Genomic DNA, 24,334 nt, shown 5'->3' with positions numbered 1-24,334 from the left:
ATGATTCCTTTGGGACAGATTTTTAAAAGGCCCCAAAGGCCTCAGTTTTCACACCTATAGTCAACTGGGGGCACAAAATTACAGCCATTATTAAATGCATGTGTAAACAACAGCAGTTAGATATCTAACGTGAAGGTGAAATCAGATTTCTGTTTGTTACAATTTGTGCTAGCAGATAATTGTGCCTGCAGCTCACTGCTGGTACACAAAGAAAGGGGCAGTTTTAAAAGTTTTCACCTTTTCCCATAAGACAGAGAAGAAATCCATGTGGACTCCACAAGAGTTTAAAAGAAAGCAAGTACATACAACTTTTCACTTTAAAATATTAAATGGCAGTGAATGACATGCTTACAGTCTGTAAGTACCTATATGAGAAGATTTCTGATAGGAGAAAGCGAAAAAGAGTCCTGTGGCACCTTATAGACTAACAGATGTATTGGAGCATAAGCTTTCGTGTACATTCATCTGACTAAGTGGGTATTCACCCATGAAAGCTTATGCTTGAATACGTCTGTTAGTCTATAAGGTGCCACAGGACTCTTTGTCACTTTTTACGGATCCAGCTTAACATGGCTACCCCTCTGGTACCTGATAGGAGAAGACTAATCCAGCAAGCAGAAGGTATACCAAAATCCAATGGCTGGAAGCTGAAGCTAAATAAATTCAAATTAGAAATAAGGTGCAGATTTTAAATGGTGAGGGTGATTAACAATTGGAGCAATTTACCTAGGAATGTGGTGGATTCTTTGTCACTTGAAGTCCTTAAATCAAGATTAGATGCCTTTCTAAAGGATATACTCTAGCTCAGCTTGAAGTCATGGGCTTGATGCAGGAATCACTGGGTGAAATTCTGTGTCCTGTCTTATGAGAGAAGTCAAACTAGTTGATTATAATTATCCTTCTGGCTATATCATCTATGCATTTCAACTTGACTGCAAATTAAGCGACCTAAGACACTATAAAGTGAAATACACAAAAGGCCAATTTGCATTGTACCTTAGTAAACTACAGAGCTAGGACACATTGTTCTACACTGTGGCATATCATTAAGGTAGCAATAAATCAGGTAAAATTCTAAGTTAGTTAGGTGTGCACGTGGCTGTGTGGAAAGATTGATTAGCTCTCTTTGCCTCCTTGTGACCCTGTTCTCAGTTATTCCTAGTAAATTATTCAGAATCAGTCCCTCCATCTCCTGTAGAGTGGATTCAACAGTGCAGCCATGCCCTGCACATGTGGATGCGCATGCAAATCTCAGTACTTGTCTATTCCCATTCCAGATGCTTTGTATGATGTCATCACAGTGGGAGCCCCTGCAGCACATTATCAGGGATTTAAGAATGGTGGTCTTCGGAAACTGTTGAGTAAATTTGAGGCAGAAAGGCGAAAGTAAGTACTTCTATAAATAACGATTATCTGCTAATCAAATAATAAAACAGTCTTATTTGTTAAATGCATAACAGATCATCTGTTTGGACTAGTTAAGGTATCTTTCATGAAACAGTGCATTTATCTTCCCTTCTCCAATAGATTGCTTTAAATTTGTTTGGGATATTTTATTTATAGCAAGATTTATTTTTTAACTCTGGACTCAACATTAAAGACCTTATAATGTTTTCTCTCTCTATTCCAGGGAGCCTAAGGAATATTTAAGCTTGGAAACATGTTGCTAAGAAAGTGCTTTATGCTAAGTGGAGAGTAATTGTAGCTATATTCCAATGCAGTTTCTTGTAATAGTTACATGTATCATGTCTATAAATAGCACTTTCAATTTTTCAGAGCACTATAGAAATGTTAAATAATCTTCTCAAGTCCCCTGTGAAGTAGGTAAGAAAATATTATTATTCCCATTCTGCAAAATGGGAAGCAGATTCAGAGGGAGAAAAAAAAGCTTTATTATAGCCCCAGTTCTGCAAAAGCACTTATGCACATTCAACATTACACTTAAATATTTTGTTGACTAAGCATGGAATTATGCATGTGCTGTGTGGGCCCTTCAGAAGATCTGAGCAATTGCAGCTCCCCCTGAATTCAACTGTAGTTGTTAGTTCTCTGTGCTTTTGAAATTCAGGCCTTCAATGACTAGGCCAAGCCTATACAGTCAATAAGTGGCACTTGTATTAGAACTCGAGGTACTGACTCCCACTGGCATGCTCATTACTCTAGATCCCCATGATTCTCCATAGAAGAGAAATTACCTCTTCAATCCAATTCTCAGCAAAGTTTATTATTATTAACAGTATCACAAAGAATAAAACAGGAGGTGATACAGATTAACTATTTATTTCAGTGTCACTTAGAAAAGGTTTTGCATTAACCCCTCAATGCACACAGCTTGCATTTTCTCTAGTCATCCATCAATATAGAATGCATTTTAAGCTGTCAGCAGGAACTCCATACCTACCTCTCTGATGCCAAGGGAGTAAAATGAAATGCAATATATTTAGTTTTGAAGGCAAGTGAATGACTGAGCTACTAGTTCATAATGTTCTAAAGCAGCGCCAAGGGGTAGTGCTAGAAAATGGCTAGCTCAAACATATCTGACACTTTAAAAACTATTATTCTTTACTATTTTAAGTTGCATAGATATAAAAATCTTAAGGATAAAATTTCCCAGGACTGTTTACAGACAAAAAAGCTTGAAAATGCAATGTAAATATCATTCAGTATTAGAGATTTTCATGAAGTGGACTTGGTGCTGAGAGTTATTTCCTGTTCTGTTGCCAGTGAATGGCTATAAATACAGAAGGCTGACCCCCTTCTCTCCCAAGAGTGGGGAGGTAAATGAAATTTGCATTCACAAATACAAAACAAATAATCATACAATGACATTTTATAAAGCAGTTCTTCTAAAAAGCCCAACAAAATGTGTGCTCCAAAAGTGCATCACTTGCAAAACCTGTGTGTGTGTGAAAACTTGTGTGTGCAAACAATACTTTGCATTATTATAGTGCCTTCTATCAGAGGATCTCAAAGGACTTTACATAGATTAATGTATTAACCCTTTCAGCATCTGTTTGTATTTTCATCCGTGTTTTATGGATGGAAAAGCTAAAGCACAGAGACATTAAGGCTAGTGTTTTCGAACTTGGAAGCCTAAAGTTACCTAAAGAGACAAAGTTACCTACATATGTTAATTTCAGTAAGAACAGTTAGTGCTGAGCACCTTTGATAACCAGCCAGTTATTTAGCTGCCTAACTTTAGTCCCCCGTATTTGAAAATTTTAACCTAAGTGACTTGCCCAAAGTCTTACCAAAAGTGTGTGTCAAATTCAGGAATACTGTCCAGTTCTTGACCATCCAAATCCTTTGCTTTCCCTTTTGTGCATTCATATGCCAGTGTGCAAATGTGGATATTACATGTACAGATGAAAGTGCATGCTATTTTTAAAGTCCAATTTTGAAAATTTGGCCTTTAACATAAATATGTTTTGGGAAAAGCTTTCCCTTGTGGTAGTGAAGACAAAAGACAGTGAAGTATATGTGATATTTTTCTTTCTGGCCACTGTTAAGGAAGATATCTACACCCCAAGTATGATTCTGCTTTCCGAATCATGGCTGGTTTGACAGGAATGTGACTTTCACCTCTACATTCACTTTGGGCTGCCACTCTCCCTCTTACTGCCCCCTTCTATTTTTCCCAGTACACGTGTTGTGCCTGCATCTTATTTCAAAGCTAAGAAGGATGATAGGCGGTTCCTGAGATGTAAGGTATGCCCTTAGCTATCAGAATCACATCTTACAAAAAGTTTAAATTTTAACATTTATTTTACACATTCTTGACCTAGTTAAAATATAGCTTCTTGAAGCTAGTTGAAATATACAAGAAACTATTCCAACATTGAAGTTTCCATTACACGACACTCTTTGCTTCAGGAGTAGTTTGCTATCTCACCTTCAGAGCAGTTTCAGTGTCCCATAGAGAGAGCGGACAGATATTGACAGTTATGTTGAGTGCTCTCTCTGTCTGATTTATTTAACAAGTACACTGAATTTGTTTACATATGTAAATGATTGAACAATATTTTAAAATGTATGTAAGTTGCATTTGCTAGTGTATTTCATAAATTGAGTTTAATTATTCAAATTACTTCCCATTAGAATTATTTGCATTTGTATTGATCCTTTCATTGAGAAGCATCTCAAAGCACATCCCCTTTTTGGTCTCTCTTCTCTACTCCCATGCTTTCGTCTTCTTTTTCTGTCTGTTCTTTCCAAATACCTATCAAGCCTCACAAACACGTCTCATTTCCCCCACTTTTTCCACTCTCATTGTGCCTTTACCTTAGTACAGTGGTTCCCAAACTGGGGTTTGTGAACCCCTGGGGGTTCGTGAAATGTTACTGGGGGTTCTCGGGGAAAAAATTCCCTAATGGCGGACAGAGATGTCCCTAGGGTTCCCAGGCAGCACGGGGGCAGCAGCCCGGAGCCCCTGGACTTCCAAGAGCTAAGCAGATCAAAGCAAGCATATCTATCACAGTGAGGAGAATTAAAATTCGAGACTCCTTATAAGAAATGGAAAGGGAGTGCATATTTTTTGCTGTTTTTAAAGTTAAATAGGCAGCTAGTATTGTTTTTAAAATTATCATGAAGAACAAGTTTAAGCTTTGTTGTAATGTGGGTTGTTTGCCTGGACTGCTCAAGACCTGAATGCTTGTGTAGGAGGAAGTCTTTGAGTTGACTTCTTAAATACCTTCATGCTGTTTCACATCTGATACTCCTTGATGAAACATAGGAGTCTTGTCTTATAACAGACTTATTCAAATTGATACAAGCTACGAAAGTGAGATCTTGGAACAGTGTTGCCGTTTTCATAATGTAATAAAAATACTGTAATGATAAATAATAATGAATAATAAATAGTGTGTAATAAGCATGTCATAAAAACACATTTTATATTTCCAAGATCACTGCTTTTATAATTTATACTCAGGTAAAGGAGAAAATCCCTGGAAATACTCATTTTTAGGAGGGGGCTTGCGAGACTTGACATTTTAGTGAAAGAGGTTCACAGGTTGTTAAAGTTTGGGAACCACTGCCTTAGTACAAGCTCCAAAAATAATTGCCTGCAGGGATCTTAGGCAGGAAAGTCTGCTTTTACCCCTTGCAGGCCTGAGGGAAGGGAGCTGCAGCAGTGATTCCTCTTCTCTCCCTTCTCTAGGGCCCTGGTCAGCAATTCTCCCGCTCCTTCCCTCACTGGCACCCCACTATGCAGTTCTGAGCAGGGTGACATGAAGCAGTTATTCACAGCAGAACAAAGTGGCTGAAGGGCAAAATCACAGGGAAAATATTTTGTATTTTCTCCTCGGTCCATCTGGGATGGAATTGGTGAAGCCCAGAAATGGGTTTTTCTCATTCATTTTTCTCTCCCCATAACTCCTGTGTACATTAATGTAACACCCTTCATCCAAATGGATCCTAAAACCCTTCAAAAAAGTTGGCTGAGCATACAAATTATAAGATCCTCATCACCCATCAATTAGATGTACTGTATCTAGCGTTGTGGGGGGAATGTGGCAGCTTTTACACAATGCACAATAGCACTGCACAAATATATAGGGCAGGAAATTAACAATATATCCACCTGAAATTGCAGAGTGAATTTAGGGAGGCAGAAAGTAATTGCCCAAATTGGAAGTGCGTGGGATAGCAGGGCTAACAGCCTCATTTTTGTGGCAAAGCCCTATAGGGTCATAGGTGACCGTAAGTGGTCAGCACGTAGGGTTTACATCCTGTTTATTCAGGAGTCAGGGAAAAGTGCCCTGTAAAGAAGATGCATGATCCCTCTTGGAGCTCCCAGGGTATGTGTACATCCTGCACCATCCATTAGAAAGGGGCAATGTGCTTCCCACTCCATGCTTGGCTGGTGTAGTAGGAGAGTAGGAGTCAGTGGAGCCATGGCCCCACATTCTCCACTCTCTGGCCCCTCTGTGGGATGTCTTGTGCCCCTGAGTTGGGTGATGGGAGGGAGCAGTCCCTGTACTCAAGAGAGCACAAGGACTGTAATTGTGTCTGGCCCTTGCAATAGAGCCTCCTCCTGGAACTTCCATGCTTGTATCTGGAGTTGGAAATTGACAGTAAGGTGTATGTCAAAAGACTGAGACCGGCAAGGGGACTGGCAGCCACCTCTTACTTTCATACTCTCTTACTACAAAGAGCCAGATCCCACAGTTCTCTCTCCCTGCTCCATCCTCTAAAGTCTACAGAAGCCCTAAGCCTGCAATGGTGCTGCTCTCCATGGGGCCAGTTCCTGGATGTGTGCATAGATTTGTCTGCAAAAAGAACAGGAGTACTTGTGGCACCCTAGAGACTAACAAATTTATTTGAGCATAATCTTTCGTGGGCTACAGCGTACTTCATCGGATTCATGTAGTGGAAAATACAGTAGGAAGATATATATAGATATAGATATTGTGACAAAGTTCCTCCTCTATCTTGGTGGGTCCTGCACTTATTGGCGGATTTTCTTGCCTCAGAGATTCACCTTGTGGGTTGGGGAACAGCCCAGAGACCTTCCTCTCTGGAAGAACCCACAGTCCAGGTCAATTGGGAGGTTTGGGGGGAACCCGGGCCCACCCTCTACTCCGGGTTCCAGCCCAGGGCCCTGTGGACTGCAGCTGTCTATATTGCCTCCTGTAACAGCTGCATGACAGCTACAACTCCCTGGGCTACTTCCCCATGGCCTCCTCCAAACACCTTCCTTATTCTCACCACAGGACCTTCCTCCTGGTGTCTGATAACGCTTGTGCTCCTCAGTCCTCCAGCAGCACACCCTCTCAGCTCCTTGCACCTCTTGCTCCCAGCTCCTCACACTCTCACACTACAAACTGAAGTGAGCTCCTTTTAAAACCCAGGTGCCCTGATTAGCCTGCCTTAATTGATTCTAGCAGCTTCTTCTTAATTGGCTCCAGGTGTCCTAATTAGCCTGCCTGCCTTAACTGGTTCTAGCAGGTTCCTGATTACTCTAGTGCAGCCCCTTCTCTGGTCACTCAGGGAACAGAAAACTACTCATCCAGTGACCAGTATATTTGCCCTCTACCAGATTCCTGTACCCCACTGGTCTGGGTCTGTCACAATATATAGATATAAACAGAGAACATGAAACAGTGGGTGTTACTATACACATTATAAGGAGAGTGATCAGTTAAGGTGAGCTTTTATCAGCAGGGGAGGGGAAAAAACTGTAGTGGTAATGAAAATGGCCCATTTACAGCAATTGACAAGGAGATATGAGGAACTGGAGGGGGGGGAATAAGCATGGGGAAATAGTTCCCCATGCTTATTCCCCACACACACACACACACACATATATATATGTGTGTATTTTCCTCCTGTATTTTCCACTACATGCATCCGATGAAGTAGGCTGTAGCCCACGAAAGCTTATGCTCAAATAAATTTGTTAGTCTCTAAGGTGCCACAAGTACTCCTGTTCTTTTTGCGGATACAGACTAACACGGCTGCTACTCTGAAACCTGAAATAGATATGTCTGTGAGGTAATACAGGTTTGAGCTTTGATTGCCTTTTGCTACTGAGCTGCTGCAAGGTACCACAGACTGTCAGTGTGGCTTCCGGTAGATCCCAGGTGCTAGATGGGATGAAGGTGCAATGAATCATCAGCCAACCCTGAAAGGACAATTCCTTCCCCCACATGCAAGAGGCCCTTTGCCCATGGGTCCCCAACTGGGAAGGGGCAAAGCCTCCAAAATCCACAGCTCCCCAGCTGCACCTACTTGAGGAAATAGTTCAGGGAAAACTCTGCCAGGGGAAATGCACTGATTTTTGTCCTCCTTCTTTGGTCCCCTGCAGGTTTTTCCCTGGGAAGCAATGAAATGGTCCTAAAATAATCTCCCATATCTTAATATTCAAGGCAAAGAAACACTTTAGATAGGCAACATTTGAAAGCAAAAGGAAATATTTGAAAGAAACTTTCTGATTCTTACTAGGGAGAAAATTCTTTTACTGTCCTGAAGACGACTTTATTTTGTATGCATGTTTATTTAGCTGCATGAGGATTCTGTGAGGACACACTTAGCATTTCCACGGGCAGCTTAAAATTTTCTGTTTTACAAAGGGAGCACCTTTTTGAAGCCTTGGTTGAGAGAAAAAGTGACACCTGGCGATATCAGGCGGAATGTAAAGTGAACAAATAAAAATGCAGATCTAGCAACTGTTTCCTCTAGGCTAACTGTGCTGAAGACTTAAAGAGATGTGGAAGAGATTACCTCCCAAGCCAAACTGAGAAGGTTCCCTGTAGCCTTCTCGGCAACATTGTCACTGCATACAACAGGAGTACCTAGTATGTTTTTGACCCCTATTTGATTATTAATACAGCTTATTGAAATATCCAACAATATCAGCATACTAAAAATTATGCAGAACTTCGACTGGGTGTCTTGACTTTGATTCAAGTCCACCCCTGCAGTAGAAATGGTAAGAGGTAGAGTTAACGGATATCAAGGTTATGCTCCATCTACTACAGTTTGTGAGGCATAATTGCATTTTTAATTGTCAAACCAAACAGTGAATATAAAATTCATTGCAAGAAAGTTTACCAAGGCAAAAAAAAATAGTTCTATATCATTTGGAAGACTGGTTAAAGAAACTGGAAAACATATGGAATTCATTTTCACCATGAGGAAGGTATCAGAGGTACTGGGGAGTCCTATTATAAAGAACAATATTTTTGTAGCTCTCATGTGATCATTATAACCAAATGATCAGTACATCCAGATACTTAAAACAATGAATTTTCTAAATAAAGAACTTATACAATAAAAAACAAAAATTCATCTTATAAGGAGAAAGCAAGATTTTTGTGGGTATTTGATCCCAAGACAGGTTAGTCAGGTTCTAATTGGCTCAAGCTGGCATTTCAACAATCTGTAAATTTCTTTACCTGAAACTGAGTGGCATTTAAAAAGCTCCTATCACTAGAAACATCAGACATATGATTTACATCCACTCTAACCCTTATAACTGAATGACCTCTGATCAGCACAGATGGTAAATACCTCAGCACCAATTAGAATAATTGTTATGAAGTAATTTTTAATCTATTTGGGCAAATAAGCACTAACCCCAAAATCTACTGTATTAATGATAGAAGTGTTTTGCTGTGATGTCTGTAAGACCTTAAAAAATAGGACATACAGAAGTTTCATATGATTCTTCATTGGGGGGAGGGATCTCTTTACTTTCTGTAAGGTGGACAGCTGTGCTGTATTAATAATCTCTAGATAGCATATTTATTTATTTTTAATGTTTTTATGTTCAGGGTTTTTTTTTTGTTTTTTTTTTTTTTTTTTTAAGCAACTGTAGTTTCTAGCAGAAGGAGAAAGAAAATCAATTGTTCAGGCTCAATCTTCTGTTGTTCTGCTAATACAGGCTGCTTCATCTTCCAGTAAATGGAAAGATCTGTCTTTCCACCAATCTAGGTGGCAGAGTAAACTATTATTTTTAGAACCAAATTGTTCAGGAACATGAAGTTAGATGTGCTATACATTATATTGATGTAATGCTTCAGTGCTTTAAATGTTCATAAATCATTTTCAAGATACACCAAGGACTTTTTTCTTCTTATTTAAAAGCTAATTTGGTGCTATGTGCTTCAGCCAAAACACATGGTCTTGTAATTATAAGACCTTTAATGCTCCACTACTAACCATCAAGGAAAACAGAGGTGCTCCAGAAGCTGCATTAGGTTCTATGATTTGTTTGGAGGGTTTTTTCTGCCAGCTTTTAATAAGGCCCTTGAAATATTTCTAGTCTTCACTAAAATAAACTTGAAGCTGAAAAAGCATTGAAACTATTTTTAAAAGAGCTATAATTATTTGATATGGGTTTAAATTGTCTAAACAGACCCTTTTTTATTAAACATGGTCCATATCTTTGATCGAGGTGAGTTTCTTCCATAATGTACTCATTACCAGGGGTTTCATTAAAACAAAAATCTTCAGGGTTCCTATTACCTGTGTCTCATAACCTTCAACCCATTTCCACTCTCTGAGGAGTCTGAAATGGTAATGTTTCACAGAAACCCCCAGTCATGTTGAAATAATAATGACTTGTGTTTGATCTAATTGTAGCCTTTATTTTCAAAGGGAAATCACAGCCTGTCACACAGCACTTTTCAGGGAGACATTACTCTTTGTTCTCTTTCCCTCTCTTTGTGTATGTGCATGAGGGAGAGAGATGAACATTTTTGCAGTGTCCATAAAATGCATGCATCAGATTCACTGGAAATTTTACCAGAAAACCTCAGCAGCTTGCCAAATCATTCATTTGGTATGTAAAAATCTTATCAAAATATTTTTCTGTGTACTAGATTCTATTGGCCAGATTGTCCCAGGCACTTCTACAGGTGTGTGTATCAGAGAAGGGATAACACTCCCACACAGGGGCCACGAATGGTTATAGCCTCTATGCTTGGGAGAGAACAGGGACTGCTGCCTTTGGCAGACCTATTGGTGCATTCTCCCTCAAAGGGATAGGAGAGTGGCATGGAGGAGGTGAAGCTATGGCTCTGTCCTCTCTTCTGCGCCAGCACAAAGAGTGGGCAGGGAGAGGAGAGAACACTGTTTCATCATAAACGCAGGTGTAGCATGCACGCTTCCCCTAAAAGTAGTGCAGTTCCACACTTTCCCAATAAAGGACTTTACCAAAATGGCACAATTTAACTCTCTGCTTTGGGTTGAGGTGCAAGCACAATATTTTTCTCCTGAGAACTGTGCTTAGTTACTATGGACCAGATTCTCCCCTGTGTTAGGGCATTTTGCACCATTAAACAGCGATCCTAAAGTTGAATTACCTGGCTCAGAGAGGATCTCCCCAAGAGACAGAATCATGGTAGTGTAGAGCCACCAAAGCGGTTCCTATGCCGCTATCACTGCAGCCCAACTGAGGCCACTGTATAGGGCTGGGGAAAGAGAGTATACCCAGGATGGTCCTACACTTAGCTGATGATTGGCTGCCACAAGCAGCTTAGGGCCATTGACAGCTGAGGGCACTTAGAACAGCCAGCAAGCTGACCTGAGTTATGCTGGGGACTGGGATGGAAGAGTACACAAAGGCAAGCTATGCACACTAACATCTCCAAGCCGCAAAATCTGGCCTTGGCTGTAGCTGAGGATCATGGCCCATGATGATGACTTCATAAGTACAGATAGATTAGATATAACATAGGATTTTACTTTTTTTAATTTATGAAGTGGTATAGCTGTGTTGGTCCCAGGATATTAGAGAAAGAAGGTGAGGGAGGTAGTATCTTTTGTTGGACCAACTTCGGTTGGTGAGAGAGACAAGTTTTTGAGATTACAGAGAGCTCTTCTTCAGTTTGATTTAGTATTCTGGGCTGGGTTTTTTAAAAAGGCCTAAGGAACTTAGTTGCACAGCTCCCTGTGAAATTCAGTGGGGAAGCTGGGTGCACAACTCCCAAAAGTCTGATTGAAAATCCCAGGTGAGTGGATTAAGAACATAAGAATGGCCATGCTGGGTCAGACCAAAGGTCCATCTAACCCTGTATCCTGTATTCCGACAGTGGCAAATGCTAGGTGCCCCAGAGGGAATGAACAGGTAATCAACAAGAGATCCATTCCCTGTCACTCATTCCCAGCTTCTGGCAAACAGAAGCTAGGGACACCATCCTTGCCCATCCTGGCTAATAGCCATTGAAGGACCTATCCTCCAGGAATTTATCTAGTTATTTTTTGAAGATTCAGATTTATTTCCTGGATGCAATAAGTTTGCCATATTTTTATCAATTTAATTTTCCTCATAACTTTTCATATTAGAAATTGTATCCATGAAACTGTAAGTGATGTTTAAACAATAATCCACCAGCTAGGTAGGCAGAGTGATATATGCATATGTATTTGTTCACGGTTATTTTGTGAGGGATGTTTTTCCTCCAATATGCACCTTCTCAATTTTGCATTTTAACATCAGCAATTATTACTGTGGGAAACACTGGGTCAAATGTTCATTATTAAAAGATTTTAACCCCCTTGCAGATGGTGGCAATTTAACTCAATTACAAAAATGAGTCAATTAACAGCAGGAGTAGAGTTGGAGTTACATGGAGTGCCATTAAGAACTAGACATTTAGCATATTGCAGTACTTCTTGCCAAACAAACTGTGTTAACTTAGAGTTAAGAGTGCTGAAGTAATTAATATAACCTTTATTCAAATTGTACCACTACTACATTGCCATTAAAAATAATCTAAAAACTGAAATGATCACGTAAGGTAATTTGCATATAATTGATTATCAGCAATACTATTATGTGAAAGTTATGTTATACATTCCAATAAACAGTTTTACTCTAACCCAGAAGACATAATTATAGTCTCTTTCAACATATACATTGCTAATTACATACTTTATATGTCAAGGGTATATTTTTACATTGCATCTGATTTCACATGCAGGAGCTACAAAATTTCCTTTCCCCAGTGCACAAGTTTAGTCTCAGTTGTAACATCCTGCATCCAGCTTTTGCATTGATGTGTCTATCATTTAAAAGTTTCTTCATCAGATTTATTGACAGGGTCTCATGCATAGTTTTTCTGTAATACTATTTATGAAATTTGTTTGTATATGAAAATTGAGTTCTGAAAAGTATCCTGGGCACAAGGTAATTACGGAAATGACTTCTCCAGTGAATCTTGAAGTAGCCTTTTCATCAGATATGGAGACACAACATTAAACAGAAGCCCTTTGTTTAATATGGGGACACACAAAAATTAGAAACTTCAAAACTCTCCCAAAGGAGTAATTTTAATTGTTTTGAATCTGAAAACTAATTGCTGAATTTCTTTGAAATTTTATCAAAAACTTCTTATGGTCACTGAGAGTTAACCTTAAAATTCTGAAAGCCTAAAGATTTTTGGTCATTTGGTGTCTTTCAAAGTATGGCAAATCAACCACATAAGAGCCTTAACTCAGAAGGGAGACCATCTCTGTCTTCGCAATTTACCTTGATTTAAAAGCTCCAATTGCCTATACATAGAATGGGAAAGACCTCCAATGTCTCAGGAAATCTAATTACTGTGGATGGTATCAGTTTGATAGCACACACTGTAACTTTCCTGCTACAGTAGGTAATGGGGATCAGATTTGGGAGGGCAGTCAGGGAAGGCTGGAAATGGAATGCTAATAGGAATCCAAGGGAAAAGAATGTAGACTGTGTGTGATGGGGATGTTAGAGAGCCAAATGCATCAGAAGATGCAGTATGGTGGACAGGGGAGATCAGTAGAGCCCTGCAAATCCGCAGATATCCGCTTCATATCGTTCGATGCGGATATCCACGGACTATTTTTGCAGATAGTGGATTGGATGCAGATAAAACCACGTAGGGCTCTACTCACCGATGGCACTTGGCCCGCGGCGTCCAGCCTGGGCAGCCCGGGGAGCGCAGCACGCTCGGGGCCAGCAGCCAGTGCCTGGGGCTGGGTGGCAGGTCGAAGTCAGGGCTGTCCAGCACCTGCTTGGTGCGCCGCTTCCTGTCCAGCAGCTCGGGCCCCTCGGGCAGTGCCAGCATCACCACCATGGCCGGGGAGCACTGGCCGTGCTCCCAGTCTTGGGCCTGGCCTGGTGGCTCCTGGGCAACAGGACCCGCACCTGGCCACAGGGATTGGAGCGGGCATGGCACCGGCGCCTCATCCCTCTGCCCCACTGTGATGCAGCACATACTGCTGCTGCCATGTGCCATCGCTCACGAGCCCCCTGGAGCAGCACACGATGCAACGCCCCTTCCCCCCCAGCCTGCCCTCCGCACCCCTCTTCTCCTCGAGACACCGCCCCCGCACTGCCCCCCATCTCCAGTTGCCACCCTCGCGCTGCCTCTTCCCTGCAAGCCCTTGCTCCCTTCCCTCTCTCCCCTGTCGCTAGCCCTTGTGAGACAGCTTGCTGCTGTGGATGCGAATACAGATGTTAGTATAGGTAAAAGACGGCCAGCGGATCACGGATTGATCCTGGTGGATGTGGATTGGATGCGGATCCACATTTTTGTATCCGCGCAGGGCTCTGGGGATCATCAAAAAGAACTGGAGAGGAACTATCAGGAATAGAAAGCATCAGTGATTCTGAGGGTATGTCTTCATGGCATAGTTTTGGGCTCTTACTCAGGTGTTGCCCCTCAGCCCCCTTCCATCCACACACAAATTCCTAGTGTTATGCTCAGGTCCAGGAAAACCACCCTAAACAAGCCTGATTGGTCAAAAAGTGCCGAGAAAACTGCAAAAAATTGGCATGGGGCAGGAATTTGCATCATTGCAATGGGCAGGGTTTGAGGGGAAAAAACACCTGCGGGGCATAGTCCAGTTAAAAATCAAAAGCGTACGGAAAAAACCCTGCAGGGTGACTGCATGAAAATTGTCACCCAACTTCTCAAAAACAAGCACAGTTACTTTCTATATGCTACTTTGGCAAGTAGCTGGCCCAGATGGGGGTATAGGCTAAAGCTCAGATGCTTTCACTCTGGCTGGTAACCTGCCCTGAGGATGCAGGCTGTATCACTCAAGTGCTGATAGACCTCCAGTGCGTTCCCAAAATTCCCTGTTTGCCCAGAAGGACAGACAAGTTTTCCCACAATTAACTAAGAGAGAATCATAGAGTAGCTCAGCCTACTGCAGCACAAAGAATCATGGGTTGTGCCCCCAAAAGTCCTAGTGAGTCACACAGATGGTTGTGTGCAGCACCTGTGAGGACACAGTAATTTGGGTATGGCTCTGTGGAGTGGCTGCTCACAGTTGGGCTAGGCTGACCCAGGTGCTAATCATCCTGACTAACTCTGCACTGAAGACAGCCTGAGAGGGGAAGCAGCAATGAAAGACAGAAAATTAAGAACAGATTACAGCAGTATTTCAAGTTGCAATTCAGCAAAGTACTTATGCATACTTAAGTCGGGATGATTTAAATGGGACATAAACATGTGCTTAAGTGCTTTGCTGTATCAGGGCTACAGTGAGAGAAAACCAGCAAGGAAAAGGGGCAGTGAAAGATGCACTAACAGGGAAAGCAATAAAAAGAGAGGACTGGGAGAAAATTGAAATGAGAGAAAGCAATAAGAGTTAGAAAAGCAAACAGGAAGATCAGGGTTCAAATCCTGTTCAGTGAAATGAAAGAGGAAATAAAGGCTACAGAGAGAGAGAGAGAGACAGGAGAAGATACAGAAGAAGGATGAACAGTTGCAGCCAGGGAGATCGAGGATGCACTGTTTTGTTATCAGTAACATTCCAGGAGCCTACCCACTTGGGAAACTGGTAGTTCTAGTTACATCATGGAGGGTTAAATATTGTCTGAATTCAAATATCATCCGATTGTGGATAGTTACTCACATGTTTACAGTTCTCAGCTAGCTGTACAGTTCAGCTACAGTCTACTGAAACCACCCTGCATCAAAGCTTGCCCTTGTCCTTGTCATCCTGAAACTCTCTAGCTCTTGCCACACCTGTCTAATGTGCTCTCTGCTGAGTGGATATCAAAGTGAAATGAACTCTGCTACAGAGCCCAAAGGAGCAGAACGGAGTGTGAGAGAACCCAGATGCTGCATTCTGTCCCTTTTTGCTAAGTTAGGGCTGCAGGGTGAAACTTACCAAAGATTTTGGGTAGTTTTACTTTCAAGCGCAATTCTCTGAGTGGCAAAGGAAGGATCTTCTACAAGAGGGTGAGGGGAAAGAGGCAATAGACCAAAGGAGAAGTAGGGGAGAGAACTAATAGACGTGTACATTGATAAATTGATAAAGACATGATAATTTGGAAGGACTGGAAGAGGCAATAAGGAAATGAAAGAGGATGGTGCTTGGTTAGGAAAGGAAACAGGGAATACGTTTTCAGCAGGAGACTCAAGGGATCAATAGACCTAGTTTGTAAACAATGAAAAAGAAAATCAATGAGTTTGTGGTGGGGCATTTGAGTGTTTTAGCAATAATTAATTTCCTCCCTGGTTCTATGCCTTCACTTGTCTAGTGAAATTAGACATGTGACCCTTTTCATTGGAAATAACTCCTGTCCTTATCATTTTGTGAGCAGATCTCTGATGCTGATCAGAGCCTGTTATGAGCCCTTGATCAATTAAGTGTTAATGACCCATTTTGGAGAACTTCACCAGATAGGTAATAACCTACTAGAGGAGTTAAGATGGAAATCTAGGGAGTCTAATGCTTGTTCTTCTCATTACCCAACCAGTGTGGATCTCTGAATGTGTCGTTAATGGTAATATAAACCTTTCTTTTTCCACAATTACAAAATAAAAATTCAAGGATTTTCCTTTCCCCCACCCCTCGCTTGGCATGATCATCCTTCAGAGCACCATGGGAATAATTAGTTTGAATAACACTATCTGGAGTGTTCGTCAATGAATAGCCTCCTGTCCTGGTTACAGCAGGGACTGCTTTTAGCCTATCAGGAAGACAGATGTAAATGCACCTCTACCCCGATATAACGCTGTCCTCGGGAGCCAAAAAGTCTTACTGCGTTATAGGTGAAAAGTTATATTGAACTTGCTTTGATCCGCCGGAGTGCGCAGCCCCACCCACCCGGAGCACTGCTTTACCGCGTTATATCCGAATTCATGTTTTATCAGGTCGTGTTATATTGGGGTAGAGGTGTAGTGTCAATAAAGATGTATAGTAAAGCTTAACAAACTTATCATTTTTGTGATATAAATAGTGAGAACTTGTATCTTGTGCACAGTTAACCATCTGGCTATTTACAGTGGAAACGATTTTTGACATTCTATAACTGTCTCCACATTTGTTATTACAGTACTGGATACCAGTGTATTTACTATTCACCTGAAAACACAGCCAAGGCAAAAGAAGTTCTCAGCAACATCAATCATCTACAGCCCCTCATATCAAGCCATGCAGACCAGCTGCTTAATTCTGCAAGCCAGCATTCTCCAGACAGCTTGAAGAATTCTTTAAAGATGCTTTCAGAAAAAGTAAGATACAAATCTTTACTGCAATGGAAAATGGAATAAGCAAATGCCTAGCTGCTGTCTTTTTCTGCATAAATTGACTTTCAGAGCATCAGGAAATGTTAAATATGCTCTGTAAAAATCAGCTTCAAAACGTTGCCATAGGAAAAGAATACACTAGTCATATTTCCATTTGCATTATTATTGAGCATTTTTTTAGGCTTTCCATGTTGGAAATAATGCAGTTTATAGAGCAAGAGTGGGTTTTATTTGAAAGTATAATTTTTATTTCACGTCTTTACTTTCCTCTAGTGGCCACACACTGGGAATTTACCAAAGATAAATTGTCTTGAATTTTGAGGGATGATAAGCTATTATTTGTTCCCATTCCATGAAACTTCTGACGACTTACTGAACCTACCTCTTATAGTGGAGGCCATTCTTGTGAGTCAGTTCTGGACCAATAGCATGACGATGACCATAGAAGGCAGTGTGGTCTGGAGGAATGAGCACGGGAATGGGAGTCAAGAGATCTCGGCGTCTAATCCTGCTTTTACACTGACTAACTTTGTGGCTTTGGGCATGCCACTTCACTTTCCTGTCTTAGTTTCCCTAACTCTAAAATAGGGATAATAGTTACCCAGCAACTGCATGGGGTCATTGTGGGGTTAGTTAATTCATATCTGTAGAGTACTTTGAAAACATGCTATGCAAATATTAAGTATTTGTCACAGGGTAACTGGTCCCTGTGAGCAGAACTAGGCCCAGCTCCTCTATGTCAAAGTAGGTGAGCTAAATCCAGCCAATTAAAGGGGGCGGGTCTAGACCTGGGCCTGCAGGGGATAGGAAATGGAAGGTGGAAAGGAGTATTGGGACAGGCTGTGCCTGGGGAAGGGAAGTCATGGTGGAGAGGAGCTAACTCCTTTGGTGGGTCCTTGGAGGCCAGGTGTTGAGGGATGCAGTCCTGGGGCTACTGCTCCAAGAAGGGCACAGAGTTGGCTAGAGCTAGTAAACTGCCAAAGGATCCTGGGTGGGGTGGCCCTGAAGCCTGAGAGAAAAGGAGTGAGTTCAAAGACTGTTTTTCTGTATTTTTAGTTGCCTGTTTTAAGAGAATAAGCCTTCTTAAAGGAGGCTGGGCGTGGTGGCAAGTGTTTAGAAGCTGGGGAGAAGCCCTGCCCTCTGCCAGTATTATTACTGTGACCACTGCCTTGTAGACTATATCCTCTGTAATGTGATCTCTCTCTGAGTTTATGGCACTACCAGTAATCATTTCACGTTGTCTCCAACTATTGTGCAGCAGGCAACATTGTGAGCTGTTGAGCAGGAATACACTAACAATACATTTTTCAATGTGGGAGATTCAAATTTGAATATTGAGCTCAATCTCATTCTGCGAAGAAGGCATTGTAAGCACAATGCATGCCGATTTACCTATGAAGTCAGATGTTAACAAAGAGATGTGACGTCAACAAGGAAGCAGTACACAGGAAGTACGCATTCGGTGAGGAAGGGGAGCCGAATGTTGCTCTCACTTACAGTTGTGCAAATCCACAGTAACTCCACTGAGAATAATACAGTTCTGGTGGATTTGAGTGACATAACTGAAAGCAGAATTTGGCCTGAAAAAAGGGAGGAACATCATTTTGCTCAGTAGCAATTACTGCTGACTATTCAGTGATAATATTGATGAGACTCTGGAGGGAGCCATGTCAAGATCCCCTGGCAAGAGCAGAGCTGCTGTGATATGGAAGTATTAAAAGAAGGAGGAGGAAAGTTGTACTGGGATAAAATATAAAAAGATCTTTGTGATGCAGATTTCAGCACCTTACTACTTAGGAACTAGAGTTTCAGTCCTAACCAGGTTCTCTCCTCTTCCTCCTACCTCCTGTAATTCTTTGACTTATTGAGGAAGTAGAAGCCCTGGGAAATGAGGCAGGGGACAGTTGTATAAATAACGTTGCATTGGGAGGGCACCCTATTTTAGAAGCTGGGAAGAAAATCCCTTCAGAAAAGACAACCCAGTGTGATGGTTCTCTGGGTATCCAGGACTGAGAGTCACCTTGTAACCACAGCCTCCAGTATGAGGAAATCTTGACTGTGTTTGGCTGGGTGGCAGCTCCTGAACACCACCAGCCTGTCAGTCACTCAAGCCCTTTGCTCTGGGGTGTGCCAGCATGTACTTTGCCTTGCAGTTTAACAGTAGGTGCACCCCAGTCCATGAGTCCCTTTGAAGCATTCCCCTTGGTTATCCAGCCACTGGCACTGGCTCCTCATAGAACTACCAGGCCTGCTGTTCTGAAAGGAGCCACTTGTGAGATTCAGTTCAGGATCAGCACTTTGCTTTAATACCACAACACTGAGGTATGTTTATAATGAAAACAATAAGTTATTATCCAAGATTCAAAATTCAAGCGATCATGAGTAAGGATATTAGAAACAAATGGTTACATATAAGACAAAATTATAACACACTTTCTAGAGACTAAATTTAGCTAACAGGTTAACCTCCTGTCTAAAGAAGCTTTATCTCACCCAAAGTCTTTTGCAGCATTTTCAGCCAAGCTTAGCTGAGATCCCCTTCTGATGAATGTAAGCAGGCTGTCCATTTATTTCCTAGGCGCAGGATGAAGGGGTGTCTGTTTCCCCTCCTACATATATCTCCAAAGTTCACGATCTGTCCTCAGGGATGGGATAATCACCTGTGGCTTGTTTTTCTTGTGTACTGCTTTCTTGTTGATGCCACATCTTTAACATCTGACTTCATATGTAAATAGGCATCCACTGTGCATTCAATGCTTAATTTACATTCTGACAGAGAGCTATAAATTTCTTATCTCGTGTCCAGAAGAAAACCTGTTCCTCACCTCTGCTAGTGACTAATACCTTGATACAAACTTTAAAAACATAATATCAGTATATATATACATGACAGCTTACATAATACCTATATATACCTTTCACAATGATATTGATGACCATTGTGACCCCTAGTTTTCCATTAAGACCTCATATGACATTCTTTGATGAACCACAATGTACATCCCACAATCAAGCTATTCCTTGACCACCGTTCCTGTTGCCACTATGGGGTTCTTGGGTCACACCCAAGATATTTTAGAAACTTCATAAAAGCTTTTAAATTGTGCTAGTTTAGGTGGTTTAGCTGTGTGTACTAATATGGACTTTAAGGACTAGGATTAAACCACCAGTTAGCATATGAACTCAGGTTCCCGGAAGTGAAAAGCTAATACTCTAACCCAAGTGTCACTATGACATCCTAGCAATTTTCCATACAGTTGTCAGCGCTGAGACCAGGAACTAAGAGACTGTTTCTTGTCATGTTTGAGGTGCATTGACAGCATTTCATGATGAAACATTTATAATGCGTCTGTACTTTTCTTTATTCTAGCAAATGCTACTAGTCCCTTAATTTCATGTGTACCAAATACATACTCTAATACATTTTTACATAAATTATTTAAATTATTTCTAATTTTAAATTATTTTGAATAGGTCAAAGTTCAGGGATCTGCACAATAATGGGATTGGTTTATTTTGTAACAAAAGTTCACTGCTTGGACCATTAATTAAAATATGTAATATTAGTGCTTCATTTGAGGGTTGCAGAAAAATTTATTTTTAATACTAGGTGTCACGGAGTTTGGAGGGAGACCAGGCTTCCTGCGATTCACCGTGACACTCAGACAGACAGTAGAACAGAAGGTTTATTCGACAACAGGAACACAGTCCAAACCAGAGCTTGTAGGCATAAACAGGACCCCTTAGTCAGGTCCTTCTGGGGGGTAGGGAGCTGAGACCCCAACCTTGGGGTTCCCTCTGATTCCCCAGCCAGCCCCAAACTGAAAACTCTCCAGCCCCTCCTCTCCCTTTGTCTCTTTCCCGGGCCAGGAGGTCACCTGATCTTTGTTCTTCAACACCGCTAGTTGGCACCTTTGCAGAGGAGGGCCCCAGGCCATTAGTTGCCAGAAGACAGGGTGTTGGCCATTCTTTGTACAGACAGGATCACACTGGCCCCCTAGGGCTCTGCAAGAATCACACACCCCTAGACACTCGAGAAATGCATAGGGGAAACTGAGGCACCCACACAGCACTCAGGGAAAACATTAAGAACATTCCCACTTCGTCACATCTCTATCCCACTTCATCACACTAGGCAGCCGAAGCAGAGTGGAGATCCAGCCTGGTATTGTCTAATTTAACAACTGAATCAGCCTGCTTACGGGCTAGCTGGGGATAGACATGAAGTTAGGAGTGGTGCAGTGCTGATCCTCAGGTGGCAAATAATGGCATTACTATGCCTAAAAGTTAAAATCAGAAGACAAACCAAAAGAAATCCATACAACTTATTTCTAACCTGAAACCCATTCCCGGTGCATGTACCTCCATACATCCCGTATGTGACATTATTTCTATTAGCATCGAGTCTTGAAAAGAGTATGAAATGTAAAAATAGCCTGGGATGAGGAAGGTTGACACTATGCTCCCTTTTTAGCAGTCAGAGAGCTCTGCTTCAGACTCAGTTATGTCATAACCCCTTTTACCACCAGCCAGCCCACCTCAGAGGTCATTTTGGGGGGGCTGGGATTACAACCCTCCAGGACCCTGTCCACTTTAAACCTTGGGGTGAGTCTGTGTATACAGAAATGGTGTTTTAAAAGCTGTTAGCTAGCAGAAGGCTAGTAATAGGTGTATCTGAGACAGAGAAAGGGGAAAATAATATGGGGAAAATATTGCAATAAATGCAAGTAAATCTTTTTATTTGGGTTTTGTTCTAGGCATAGAGAGCTTTATTGGGTGCACCTCGGGCAAAAATTACAGCAAAAAGCTCATCACAGCAGTGATTGCAGAGTGCTGTTTGTTTTTCTCTCTATGCATTGGGCAGGGTTTTACCATTCACACATCATTCACAATTTGCTGCCGTGATTCTTTTTGATTTTTTTAATTTGAATTCATTCATTAACATTTGTGTTAATTAAAGAGGCCCTTGTCTGTCTACAAATGTATCAGCATTTGCAGCTTGCATGAAGCTTGCTGAATGTATCTTCCAGCTATGCCTTTTTTTCTTTTTCTTTTTTCCTCGAGATTATTCATTAGTCTGGTATCTAAAAGCATTTGCAAAGTTTGCATTTCTTTGTGCATACTGGTCTTGCAGGGATTAGCACAAATTTAGAAATAGTGATGTTCTGTGAATTTAGCTGCACATAAGAAAATGTTCTGTGAGGACCATTCCTGTAGTTAATCCAATGGAACCCCTGAACACAGTTTAATTACAGAAGCAGTTTTGGGTCTGTATGAGGGAAAATGGAAGCTCTCATCTCATTTCCATGCCAGTGTGTTTCTTCAGTTTATTTTTTGTAAAAACATTTACACCTTAATTAAACTATTTAATAATAATACCTAGATCTTATATAGCACTTTCCAGCAGTAGATCTCAAAGCACTATACAAAGGAGATATAATTTTCCTAATTGGGAAACTGAGGCACAGAGAAGTAAAGTGACTTGCTCAAGGTCACCCAGCAGGCCAGAGGAAGTGCCAGTCCAGCGCTCTGCTGGACTACAGATTTCCAGATAGGTAGCCAAATGTATATTCTAGGCAGAGTGCTGCCTATAATTAAGGTTGTTCAACACTTTCTATTACAAGACCCTGTTTTTCAGTTGCTCGTAACTTTCCCAAGTTTTAACTGGGCTGAAATTTTCCATGCCAGGGGTCTGCATTTTTTGAGAGCTTCAGCGAAAATGATTCAGCCATTCAGAGATGGAGACTTGGGAAAAATACTTTGTTGTGACTATATTAAAAATTATTACAGCAGTTTAGTAGAGAAGTTCTAGCACCTCAATGCTACAGGCGGGGGTCCTTAAATTTGGCATGGGGTGGGTTTCCCTGGTGTCAGGGATGTACCATTCATCATCCCTGTCAAATGCTGCCCAAATTTTCCCAGGTTAGAAGCTCTGAATAATCTCACGTTTCAGTGGTAGCCGCGTTAGTCGGTATCAGCAAAAAAAAAACCAAGGAGTCCTTGTGGCACCTTAGAGATTAACAAATTTATTTGGGCATAAGCTTTTGTGGGCTAAAACCCACTTCATCAGACCAAACAAACTTCAATAACAGACTCCAATGTGAAGCTGCAGAACTGGAATTAATTTGCAAACTAGATATCATCAGATTAGGCCTGAATAAAGAGTGGTTGGGTCATTACAAAACCTAAACTTAATCTCCTCAATACTAATTTCTCCCTATTGTTACAGACAGTTGACAAGAAGGTGTGAGTAATGGGCCACTCTGTTACCACTTCAAAACTTATTTTTCCTCCCTTATGCATCCGAAGAAGTGGGTTGTAGCCCACGAAAGCTTATGCTCTAATAAATTTGTTAGTCTCTAAAGTGCCACAAGTACTCCTGTTCTTTTTGCGGATACAGACTAACACGGCTGCTACTCTGAAACTTTTCCTCCCTTGGCATCCTGCTGTTAATTGATTTATCTCATTAGACTGACCTCACACTTGGTAAAGCAATCCCCATCCTTTCATGTATTTATACCTGCTCCTGTATTTTTTACTTCATACATCTGATGAAGTGGGTCCTAGCTCACGAAAGCTTATGCCCAAATAAATTTGTTAGTCTCTAAGGTGCCACAAGGATTCCTCGTTGTTGTTGTTTTTTTAATAATCTCAGTTTACACATGCTCAATAAAACTTTGTTAGACTTTGGCAACAATATTTTCCTAAGATTCTATCTGTACTGAACACGCTCCATGCCGTGGCTGCAGGGACTGAGTGGGACTTTCTCTGCACTTGTACCAGATGCAGTCACTGAGAACAGGGACAATTTCTCTCTCCTGTGTTGTCAATGCCCTCCCCCTGCTGGAGTCCAGGCAGCAAGGAAGAGAAGGAGGAATAGGCCTGACTCAAATGCCAGAAGAACTATTGCCAACCCCAAATGTTAAAAAAACCAACCAAGCAAACCAAAACAAAACAAAACATAAAATCCCACAACCATGAGTCACACCTGAAAAATCATGATTGGCATAAAAATCTTGAGTTTTTTAAAATAATAATAATAATTAATAATAAATAATTAACAATAGATTTGGGGTTCTTTTTATTCACCTTCTCGTTTCTGAGCCTTTAGGGTGCATTTGCTTCATGTTTTCAAGCTTTTCCTCTGTAACCATGAGGGCTCAAAAGTTCCTAATGCCAGCAGCAGGACTTTAAGAAAAACACCAAATATTTCAAGTTTTATGGTGTAATCATGAGAATAGAGCACACACCCCTCCGGAACCTGGAATTGAACCCAGGAATCCTGAATCTCTACAGTCCTCTGCTGTCTGCAAATAGCTGTAAAACCCAGTGGCCAAGTGTCTGTCTCATCCTTCTCTAGTACCTGGTCCATC

The 24,334-nt window shown here is 41.3% G+C and overlaps 1 protein-coding gene across 8 annotated transcripts in view; it reads left to right on the top strand.

Moving 5' to 3' along the window:
• The window catches only part of INPP4B (inositol polyphosphate-4-phosphatase type II B), a 305,271-nt gene that overhangs the window by 171,648 nt on the left and 109,289 nt on the right, over positions 1–24,334 (top strand). For 6 of the 8 annotated variants that reach the window (XM_065404687.1, XM_065404692.1, XM_065404693.1 and 3 more), the window contains 2 exons: positions 1,278–1,386; positions 16,769–16,946. In XM_065404687.1, the coding sequence (XP_065260759.1) occupies positions 1,278–1,386; positions 16,769–16,946 (287 nt within the window). Of the gene's footprint in view, positions 1–1,255; positions 1,387–16,768; positions 16,947–24,334 lie in introns of all 8 variants that reach the window. The other 2 variants (XM_065404691.1, XM_065404688.1) reach the window with 1 other exon arrangement.

The sequence above is a fragment of the Emys orbicularis genome, chromosome 5 (assembly GCF_028017835.1).
Source record: "Emys orbicularis isolate rEmyOrb1 chromosome 5, rEmyOrb1.hap1, whole genome shotgun sequence".
Taxonomy (NCBI): domain Eukaryota; kingdom Metazoa; phylum Chordata; order Testudines; family Emydidae; genus Emys; species Emys orbicularis.
The sequence above is the reverse complement of the archived record's forward strand: the minus strand, read 5'-3'. Positions and strand labels throughout refer to the sequence as shown.